Source organism: Maylandia zebra, linkage group LG7 (assembly GCF_041146795.1).
Source record: "Maylandia zebra isolate NMK-2024a linkage group LG7, Mzebra_GT3a, whole genome shotgun sequence".
Lineage (NCBI taxonomy): Eukaryota > Metazoa > Chordata > Actinopteri > Cichliformes > Cichlidae > Maylandia > Maylandia zebra.
In genome coordinates this window covers 21,656,020-21,667,101 of record NC_135173.1, presented here as the reverse complement: position 1 = coordinate 21,667,101, position 11,082 = coordinate 21,656,020, and the positions used below count along the sequence as shown (strand labels likewise).

At 40.2% G+C, this 11,082-nt stretch overlaps 1 protein-coding gene across 3 annotated transcripts; it reads left to right on the top strand.

The window, feature by feature from the left end:
- Positions 1 to 334: 334 nt before the first annotated feature.
- On the top strand, positions 335 to 10,837 carry hmg20a (high mobility group 20A). 3 transcript variants are annotated; one of them, XM_076886059.1, is made up of 9 exons: positions 335 to 492; positions 2,448 to 2,537; positions 2,696 to 2,905; positions 3,991 to 4,123; positions 6,184 to 6,221; positions 7,250 to 7,322; positions 7,600 to 7,815; positions 9,993 to 10,125; positions 10,310 to 10,837. In XM_076886059.1, exons 2-9 carry the CDS (start codon positions 2,472 to 2,474, stop codon positions 10,311 to 10,313), a joined length of 873 nt encoding a protein of 290 aa, XP_076742174.1. In that variant the 5' UTR covers positions 335 to 492; positions 2,448 to 2,471; the 3' UTR covers positions 10,314 to 10,837. The 3 variants fall into 3 exon arrangements, with proteins under 3 accessions (XP_076742174.1, XP_014266690.1, XP_014266691.1); XM_014411204.4 differs by having other exon boundaries at positions 7,247 to 7,322; XM_014411205.4 differs by lacking the exon at positions 10,310 to 10,837 and having other exon boundaries at positions 7,247 to 7,322; positions 9,993 to 10,129.
- Positions 10,838 to 11,082: the final 245 nt, after the last annotated feature.

Genomic DNA, 11,082 nt, shown 5'->3' with positions numbered 1-11,082 from the left:
GGGGGAGGTAGCGTTCTCATGAGGGTGGTCTGTTGGGTACACGAAGAAAAATGAGACCAAGAATTAGAAAGCATAGAGCAGTTCGCTGTATAGAATCAAAGAAAATCACCTTTTGTGGATTTTAAAGACATCACGTAGAAAATATTTTCTAATTTTCGTTTCTTATGCTGTTTTTTCTCGTGCTTGTTTTGCATGGGTGGAATCAGAGACCACCCAGTTACAGTCAAATGTATAAATTTATTGCCTATTATATATATATTCAGAAAAGTCGCATTGCGCTATAAATACATTGCTTTTCTCACAACTGCCAAAAAAGCATTGATAATATGAAACATCAAATCATACGCGTAGGGAAAACCGTCTGTAGTAGGACTAAGTACATCAGGAGCTGCTTTCTGTCTATCCGGTGCGATTCTATCTGAGTGGACATTTTTATTGTTTTGATTAGGAAAATATTCTGGGCAGCTCCAGCTAGAGGGTGCGTTATCTAAGGTTAGTTTCCACACAGTGGCTTCCGTTATATCCATATAAAATATTTAGATTCCTGATGTATCAAATCACATGTCAAGGTTAAATGAAAACAAAGGCTTTCGATGACCCATCTTCATGCTAATTGATTGCTAACGCTAGCTAGGAGCACACTTCGCAATCAGCTAAGAAGTTTAATGTATTAGTGTTAGCTTGTTACTTTTGATAATTATCATTTGAATATGTCTCCCTTTTTTAGTCGATTGATTGCCATTCAGCTGACACACAGCCAAAGAGTGCAGTTTGCCTGTAGCAGCTGTTAGCTTTGCCTAGTAAGTGTATGTTAGCATCATGTAGCAGCCAGTATAGTTCGCTGTTCCTGCTGGCCAAATGGATTATTGTTTATTCATTTAATTTTAGCGATACATCAGTATAATAGCCCACATAAACATCTAGCTACAGTAAGTTAAATGTAAGTCTAATCACTATCTGGCCTAGCGTGTTACTGTTTAAACATACTGCTTCAGGGGATAGGCCGCTAATGGCTAAACGCTAATGGTTGATTATCACACAGAGAAGATCCCACATACACGTATATAAACGTCGTTACGACTGACAGAGAGCTCCTAAACCTAACAGCTTCCTGTGGTGTGTAATAATTTATAGCTACTGCTGTGTAAAATATAGGAACATCGGTTGGCCTAGGTACCTCCTTGTACCAAGGTAAAGCTGTATACTATAATAAAGGACAAAGCGCACTCTGGTATATGCCTTGTGGTGATCACATGCTGCTTGAATATGCCACCATGTAAAAAGTGAAACTATTAAACATCATATTTTATCTCATAGATTGTGATAGTGGACCATTTTATCTGGAGAAAAGTGCTTTGAGTCATGCATCATGTGCTAAGGTCCAGCAGAGGGCACTGTGGCATAGCCTTTTTCTGCTACACAGAGCATCGTTTAGTCTTTTCTGTGCTCTTTTTTTCTTCTTTGTGAGATTTTTTTTTTTTTAGTCAAACCCGGCGTCTTACAACCTAACCCAGAACTCCTAAAGTAAAATCAAATAAGCTTCCTTGGATGACAGACAGGGGATAAGTTTGCAGAATGACTGGATTTTATTATCACTTTTTCAGGGTCTTAAAAAAAAGTCTAAGAAAGAAAACCCTGGCTTACCCTTCTCTTCTGGGGGGGGGGGGGCTTTCCATAAGAGCTTTTTGAGGTAGACTGACTAATTCTTCTGTGACTTTTCCCACAGTATTTAATGGCAGAGGGCAGAAACCACATCCAGGCTAAAGAGGTGTATTTCCCATTTCAAAGGAGAGGTCAAAGGTTAAAATGCACAGTGTTGCTCCTATATTTAGAGCTCAACCTGGGCTGCAGCTGCCTGAATCAGCACAGGTTTTAATTCCGTGCTATCGCCATTCATTTGGTGTTTTTTTGCAACGATGCTTTGTAGTGTTTTCAAGTGGGTTAGAGGCTCCCAAAATATGGCGATTCCAAGTTAATCTCATTTTTTTAAGCACTGATATTCAGTGAGTGAGTGCGGTTTTATTGAGAGAGTGTTTTAGCACGTTGAGTGGTGTTCTCTTATCTCCAAGTTTAAGGCAATACTGCCACACTGCTGCTGTTAAAAATAGGCTGCGTTAGTGCTTGAGAAGTGAATGTGTTGTGTTTTTCTTTTTTCATTTACTTGCTCAATTGTGATTGATAGCAGCAAGACATTTCTATTAGAGGAAATGTGGCTGGCCAAGAGACTGTTTTGCAGCCAAACCTGGGTGGAGTTTGGACAAGAAGCCGATCAGTCTCAAAATGCTTAACCCACCTTTGGGCAGCAATCTATGGCCTAGTTTTTCACCTGATCTTTAGGTTAACTAAACATTGGTCTTTTGAGATCGTATATTCATTTTTTAAAATAGTTTATTGGCTGTGTCTGCTGTGAAATGTTTTTTGTTCTAACATCTAGTGTTTTCCTCCAGATCTAATCTTCCATCGTAAGAGTCATGGATGAGCAGACAGGCTCACCTGGAGCCAATGCTGACAACAACAGCCAGAGAAACGGAGATGAGGTAAGAGGTGAACACACAGATATCGAATGATCGAAAAAAATACATATATAAATTAATAAAAAATTCCAGTTCACACTAAAAGAAAGTCTTGCCAGTACACATCAGGGTAGAACCCCTACGTGAACCTTTAAAACATGTTTGTTTTTGTTTTCTGGCAGAAACCCCGACGTGGCAGCTGGACCAAGGGGAGGAAGAGGAAGAAGCCAATGAAGGACAGCAACGCTCCCAAGGCCCCCCTGACAGGATACGTTCGCTTCATGAACGACAGACGGGAGCAGCTACGGGCAGAGCGTCCAGACGTGCCCTTTCCAGAGATTACAAGGATGCTGGGCAACGAGTGGAGCAAGCTGCCCCCCGAGGAGAAGCAGGTCAGCAGAGAAGTTTGAGACAGGATTACACAGTGAGCCCACAGTGGTGGAGAGACATGTGTCAAAACATTTCTGTTGGCATTTCTTTCCCAGTTGTATGCGAGTCTGTTTTAAGATTACCTGCAAAAGCATTCAAAAACAAATCTCTATGTTTTCACTCACGTCCAACTATGGAGTGCAGCTTTTGAGAAAGCAGTGGAAGAACATGAAGAGAACAGAAGCAAGCAATATTCATCTGGAACATGCCAACACAGAGTAATTTTTCACTTTGCACAAAAACGACTTAGGGAAAAAGTTCCCTTAGAATCCATAGCAACCGTGTGTTTGCAGCTGACAAAGAAACTCTGACGGCCTCTAACAGATTGTATTGTCGAAGCTTGATGCCCTCAGATGCAATACAAGAACAGCAGAAACGAGCATCGTCTTATGATTGAAGCATTTGGAGTTTTGCTCTAACAGATTAACTTTTTTATTCCAGTCCCAATCTATAGATGGACCACTGAGCTTAAGATGCACATTTAAAGATCCGGCAGAACCGTAATCATTTTGGAGTCCCTTTAGCTCTCATGATCAGCTCACAAATGCTAGCAAAAGAGAAGAAAAATCCTCATTCTTAATCAAGTATTTATACTATTCAGTGTGGGAGTTTTTCTTCTTGCTATTTTTACAGAGAATATTTGAAATGTCTGGACATGTTTTGTTTTCCAAAGTTGGCAAAGAGCATGTGCAACTTTGCTGCCGATGTGTTTCACACAGAGTCGAAAGCTCAGACTGATTAGGCGGTACGCTGGGACGAGACCTCTGAATGGAGATGGTTTAATAAGCTTTTCTACTAATTATATTACAAGATGCTTTTTCTCCCTTCTGTGAATTGAGCGATTGTAGGTTATTAATATTGGAAAATTGCATTATTTTTTTTTTTTTAGTTTGTTGAAAAGAATTCATACTGATTAGGAATAATTACTCCCACTCATCTCACAATCTAACCCACAATCATCCTCCATCATATTTTGCACAAATCTTATTTCCAGCCTTTGCATCTAAGTCTCCCCGGCTTTTCTCACCTTTGTTTCTCGTCTCTGCAGCGATACTTGGACGAGGCAGAGCGCGATAAGGAGCGCTACATGCGAGAGCTGGAGAAGTACCAGAAGACGGAGGCCTACAAACATTTCACCAGGAAGGTCCAGGAGAAGCAGAAGGGCAAGAGGCACAGGGGAGGTGAGATCTGGTCAGAAAACAGCAGGGTGGCTGGTTGGCATCGAATGCTGAAAATCAAAAGTTTGGCTCGTGGCCCACCATCCATTAGGGTCTGCTGTTTGAAAGCTTTTGGCAAGTGAGTTACTTCCTTTGTCTGATGATATTTGGATAATCCAGCCTTTCTTTGGTGCGCAAATCCCTTCCAGACAGGATGACTCACATAAACGTGTATCTAATGAAAATCATACCGTACAGTGAGCAGTCAGTGTGTTCTTGTGGTTCCTGTTTGTCTTTTCAAATCATTATCACACAAAATGGAAGTTTGAAAATGTTGAGTTTTGAAGGAGTCCTCGAACAGAGAACCAAATGATTATTTAGAGCTTTTCTTTGTAAAATCATATCTCATTAGAGTCGATATATATTTTTTGACCAATATAGGATTTATAAGACTGATATCAATACTGATTTTTGGCTGATATTTTTTCTTTTTTCCACACACATACAAAGGAAAATAAAAAGATTTCCCTAACACTCCCTAGCCAAAATACGCAACATTAACACTCGTAACATGCTCCAAGTGTGTTTTTCCCGTCTCCTTTTTAAAATTTTAAATGTATTATATTTATTGGACGTTAAAAATACAAATGCAGATATACCAGTAAATGGCTAATATCAGTCGGACACTAATTCTCATTAATACTTTTGTGATTTTCTGCTTAAGTGAATAAAAATACTAATAAGGCATACACATTAAGTCGATTGTGACAAAACAAAACTATCAAATCTTTTCTGATTAACAAAGACCCCTAACATATTTCTGCTTACAGTTTAGTAATTGAACATATTTCAGTATTTAGTAAAACATAAATCACAACAAATTCTTTGTTTGTTCCTCATTCAGCGGAAAAATCGAAAATGATACTTTGCAACTTCTTAGTTGAATTTACGATTAATCGTTAGAAAATCGCGATCTCGATTCATACTTATGTGCGATCTCATTTCCAAATGACAACGATTAAAAAAAAAAAAAAAAAAGACGACGACGATTGTACCGCATTTTGATCCGGGACGTACTCTGCATGAAAACAAGCGCTCACTCTTCCTGCTCAACAAATGACAAGGGCGGAGCCTTATACCACGTGATACAGAAGCTGTGCCGTGTGATGCTAAAATTAGCAGGGAAAAAACAACGGAGAGCACGTCAGGGATGACGAGAAAGTGACAGGAGGAAGAAAATCCGTCCCGGTCAACCACCCAAACATCAATAACGGGAACCTTATACAGCGCTTCCCTATACGCGTCGAACTCCCGCAGGCACAAAGAAATTACGGAGGCTATCACTTATCACCTGACCAAAGATATGGCTCCCATCAACACTGTGCAAAACGAGGGATTTAGGAAAATGATCAACACCCTAGACAAACGCTACACAGTGCCGTCCCGCAACTATTTTTCTATTGTTGCACTACCTGCTCTATACACGCAGCGTCGAGCAACGGTGGAGACGGAATTTCAAGCAGTACAACATTTTGCGGCAACGACAAAACGTGAGGCATTTGTTGTTTTTATGTTTATTTATTGTTTTTATGTTCAGTCTCAACTGTTACGAAGTTGATGTGCAGTTAATAAGCGCAATAAATATTTATACTGGAAAAGAGAATCGTGAGAGAATCGTGATCTCAATTCTAAGCCAAAAAATCGTGATTCTCATTTTATGCAAAATCGTGCAGCCCTAGTTGAGCTCATGAGTAACAGTTCAAGGTAAGGCCCTAGAGGCCGTTGCTTTGCTTGCTCGACATAAGGGCGGCATTACCTCTCCTTCAGCTCTCTCCTTTTAAATCCCAGAAATGTTAACGACACAAACAGCTGTGCTCTTGAAAAAAAAATACGAGAACGTGATCTGAACTTGATGCCCTGCTTTGTTCCCGATGATTCACAATACAAAGTGCACTGAGAGGATTTATTCTGTCCTTACTTGAACTACTTTTGTTCACTCTGTCAGTTTGTGTTGTGGTAAAGACACACCTCTCCAGATAAATGAATCATTGGCTGTCCTCTTTGCTTCTTTCCTTCCACTCCAGATGTCGGACACCAGGTAGCCAACGAGGCCCTTCACGAGGTCAGTGACTCTCTGCTCGTTCACACGTACTCTGACTCTATCTTTTAAAACACTTCAAACACAAAGTTAATAATGAGATAAGATCACTCATTATGTTGAGGGGGATATCATTGTCGAGTAAAGAGAAACATGAGCACTTTATGTACTTAGTCAGCATTTTAGCGGTTGTAAAGAAAACAGAAGAAATGTTGGGGTCATGGTGTATTTACAGCAAAACGAAGCAAATGTGGCATTTTGTGAATCACATCTATATTGGTGCTAATGTAATTTTTCCATCATGGTCTTTTTATTAGTATTTATGAGGAAGCTGTAATAGCATGAAATGAAAGAGAATTAGTCATTAGTTGAAAGTTTTCTTAATATGTGTGTGTTTTCTGGCTTTTGTCACCCAGCAAACTTCTTGGGTTGTTTGCCCTCATCTTGCTCTGTGTGTTAAGTGCCTATTGTTGCGTGACTAAAGCGGGCTTAATCCTCTTTGGTGCTGTGTTTTTTTTGATCCAAACGCTTGCCTTGTACTAACTGTGTAATTCGTTTTTATTAAGTTCTCCATGTGTTTAAGAGGTTTCCTTTGTAAGTCTTTCAGCACACTCTGAAGGGTTACAGCCAAGGTGACTTGACTTGGAATCACAGATTCCTGAGGGAATACCAGTGTTTTGAATTTAATGAGGATTCAGCATTAATGTCATTATGTTAAGATGTGAGGAAAGATGATTCTTTTAGAGGAGGGGATTAAAGCTGTGCTGCGTCTTGCGCTTCTGTTTCAAAATGTATTTTATTGCAAATTTATTGCAAACCATTTCAGAGCCTTTGATATTGTAGAAGCACCACTGATGAGATTACGTCTACCTCCTCATTTCTTATACTGTATCACTGTATTTCCCCGGTGGCTAGGTATAAAATCAATTACCCACCCACACACAGCCCAGCTAGATAAATGACCACCTCTTTGCTGTCAGTCTGCGTGGCCAAGTGTTTTCACCGTTGAGCTTATCTCTTTCTGTCTCGCTGTCTCCGGTTATAAACAGAAGGATGCAGAAGGAAAGGACAGAACTGTGTTTGACATACCGATCTTCACAGAGGAGTTTCTAAACCACAGCAAAGGTAAAAGAGCTCCATCCCAACCTGCTGTCTTCTTAAAAATGATTATTTGTTTTTAAACTTTGTGTCCATTTGTCTAGTTTCTAAACACATTCTTCTGCTACTTTAAGGACCACCACACTTTATGGCCACTGTCCTAAAATAGCTCCGCTTGCAACTCACTGATGTCCTAAACTCTCAGAGCAAATGAAAAATTGATGTGTAGATGTATCATCTGCCCCAGAGCTCCCCCTGTGATCTACCACTGTTCTCTTTCTTCTGCATACGTTTCCCTGAACAGCACGTGAAGCTGAGCTGCGGCAGCTGCGTAAGACAAACATGGAGTATGAGGAGCGTAACGCAGCCCTGCAGAAGCACGTGGAGAGCATGCGCGGCGCTGTAGAGAGGCTCGAAGGGGACGTCATGCAGGAGAGGGGACGCAACGGGCTCCTTCACCAACACCTGGAGACCCTGCGCCAGGCTCTCAGCTCTAGCTTCTCCACTATACCCCTGCCAGGTGAGAGCACCCAGCACTATTCTGTGGGTCCGGCATTCACAAAGGTGTCAAACAAAGATCGCGTTAATAAAGCTCTTTTTCCATTAGTACCTACTTGGGCCGAGTCGCCACGGATTGACTTGGATCGGCTGGTTTTCCCTCACAACCCTTGTTTGCATGCTTGTTGTCATAGCAGCGTAATTAAAATGTGACACGAACGCTACAACAAAGGTGGATGTAGTGGAGATATCAAAGATAGGCACAGCTGTGGCACTGATTCAGTCTTTGAGCACTACGGTCACCCCGGTGTGTCGGCCAGAACACCACTTAAGGCTAAATTGTCCCAGAGTACGAAAGGAGGAGGGAGCTTGAGGTTCCGTCTGAGGCACTTTATTGTCACCACTCAATTTCTGGGGCTGTAAACACAGCGGGTGTACACAAGTGTGTGTGTGTGTGTGTGTGTGTGTGTGTGTGTGTGTGTGTGTGTGGTTTCCTACAAAGGAAATAAACAAGGGAAATAACGATAAATAAAGAGAATAGACAAGTCAAATACTCAAATATAAACATAATACAACATAGTTAACATAATCAAATATAAAGATCAGATCACACTATGCAACTAAACAGTATTAGTGCGAGGTTAAGCAACCGTCAGTACACAGGAACTACTTCCGGTAGTTGTACAAAATAAAAGCGTCCCCCATCATAATCCGCTATAATGCTCTTATTGTGAAGGGCAAGCGGGACGCCATACTTCCGGTCTAACTTCGCTATTTTATTAATCCACATACCTAATTGTTCACTACAAACTCCGCCACTTCAAAGTAAACAATCACAAGCATCACATACAACATACAGAGAAGGTCTGATAACACAGGACTGACATTATGGACATACGAGCGACCGTACATGCGTCAACAAAGCTAAACCGGGGTAAGCTAACAACATAAATTAGCATATGAAATGAGGGTGATCGACATTAAACTGCCCACCTTACTAACCGGATGATGTCACTAGAAGGTGGGCTGGCCCAAACAGACAGAAGACTGAATATTAAATGAACTTATATAAACTTATAAACACCAGTAAAACTATTCTATGAACTTTGGGGCCTTTTATACAGTGGACGTCGAACCAAATATATACCTAGTATTTAGTACCTGTTTGCATTGTTTGGAACCCCGGCCGAGCAGGTAATAAAAAAGTAGCTGGTACCTAATGGAAAACCCTGCAAAAAAACAAGATAGAAATCCACTGCTTTTATTTCTTAAATTGTGCAATTGCACTTTTGGGCTCAGTGTGATGCTGATGAATGCACATCATAAACTGGTATCGACTTAAGATCCACTAACAGTATTTCATCCCTCGACACACACGAACCAGTGTAGTAAGATATTAGTTCTACAGTCACGGTTGAAGATGGTGAGCCATACATGCACATAGACAAAGTATTTATTTATTCCTTGAGCTCCAGAATCTTCTATTAATCCACACATTTAAACACGGCTAACTCAATTTTTTTGTTTGTAGACCATATTGTAATGAGCCTGGGAATCAGGGAATTCTTTATTTTAATGTAATTTATTGTTGAAATGGAATTTGCTCCCACTGTCTTTACTCTTGTTTCATCTACATTTAAAGTCTATGCTGAGTTCACAGCTGTGATGTTTTCCTGGTTTTCTCCCACACCTGTTTGAATGTCTTTCTCACAGCAGAGACACTGAGTCTGCAAACAGCAGAAATAGTCAGAACACTCCTGGAATTATTTCCTAAGAGCTTTGCACTGAAAGTTGATTGCAAAACGCTCTCAAGTCTAGTGTCTGAGAAGCTCAACAAAGACTGTAAGGTCTCTTGAACGAGAACTTGCTCAATTCATGTTTGTAGATTTTACTATTGTTTGTTGCACCTCTGCTAGTCGCAGAAGTTGGGACAGAGCCAAATTTATGGTTTAGTATGAGGGTCGCTTTGGGGAATTGTAGGTTAGCATGTGTCTGGAAATGCAGGAATCCGTTCAGAAGCATTTTTGACATTGATAAAGTCAACAGTGTCCAGCATGACCGTGTCGTATGAGTCGTCCTACTACGATGTGATTAATCTTGCTTGTGTTATCTATTCTTGCTTGAGAGACATATTTGGTCATATCTGTGCTTTTCTGTGAACATATTTGACCTGAAAAACACACTCTTGTGGGCCTACAGGCAGTGGCGAGACACCCACTCTTGAAACCATTGATTCCTACATGAAGAAGCTCCATAGCATCATTGTCAGTAACCCTCAAGAACACGAGAATCTCATCAACAATGTGAGAGAGGTGGTCAACCGCTTGGACAGGTAAGAGATACCTCCATCCTCCACTCCAATTTAGATTTTTTCTACATACTTGATGTAATTTTCACTTTACTCTCCTAGTTCATGTACAGGCCACTCTTATGCTTCTGCTTCACCACAGTTGAATGTTTTTCCTGTTTCATCTGTGAAGAATTTTAATCATGTGTTTTACTGCTGTTTGACTCAGATAATTGGATTCAAGTTCAGCTGATGCAATGGACTGACTCACAGGACATTAAACAGACGCTCCTTCCTGGTTTATGCCCTTCCTCTTTACGTCCAATCTTCTTGTTGATCTCTCATTTCAGCCGAGTTTAAAACAACTTTTGTTACTCTGCTAAAGTGATACAAGCGAGGGTAATGTAGCGTCACATATTTATTTATAATTTTTTACTTCTGTTTTTTTTGTAAACCTGTTCACACACTATTAACATAGCCATAGTTTGTTTTATAAAGTAATCAGAGAATATTTACAACACTTTTCTGTTGTTATTGCTCCTGTTCGGTCTTCACTGTCTGTTTATAGCAACCTCCAGAACAATATCTAAGTCATTATCAGATGTGTTGTCAGTGGATTTGTATTTACATGCCCAGGACATACTGTTGAAGAGACTGTCTTTCTTTCATGCTCTGTTGAGGTGAAAAATGTGCCATTCTTGTTTTCTTTTTTTCTGTGTGAAAAGTGTTTGTGTTTTCAATAAATGCATTTACATCACGTAAGCCTTCAGTTTGTTTGGAGAGGTTCGTGATATGATGGGGAATACCATATGTTTGCTCTGAAATCAGAGCTAAATACACAAGACACCATTGCCCTAGATTTCCAACTTCAAGCTTTTCAAGTATCTTTTAGCATTAGTGTAGTTTATTCTGTGGATTTAGAAAATATTCAGACCACTTACTTTTTGTACACATTGTTTAGAAATGGGGCAATCTGTATTTAATAAACCAACATGAAGCGTG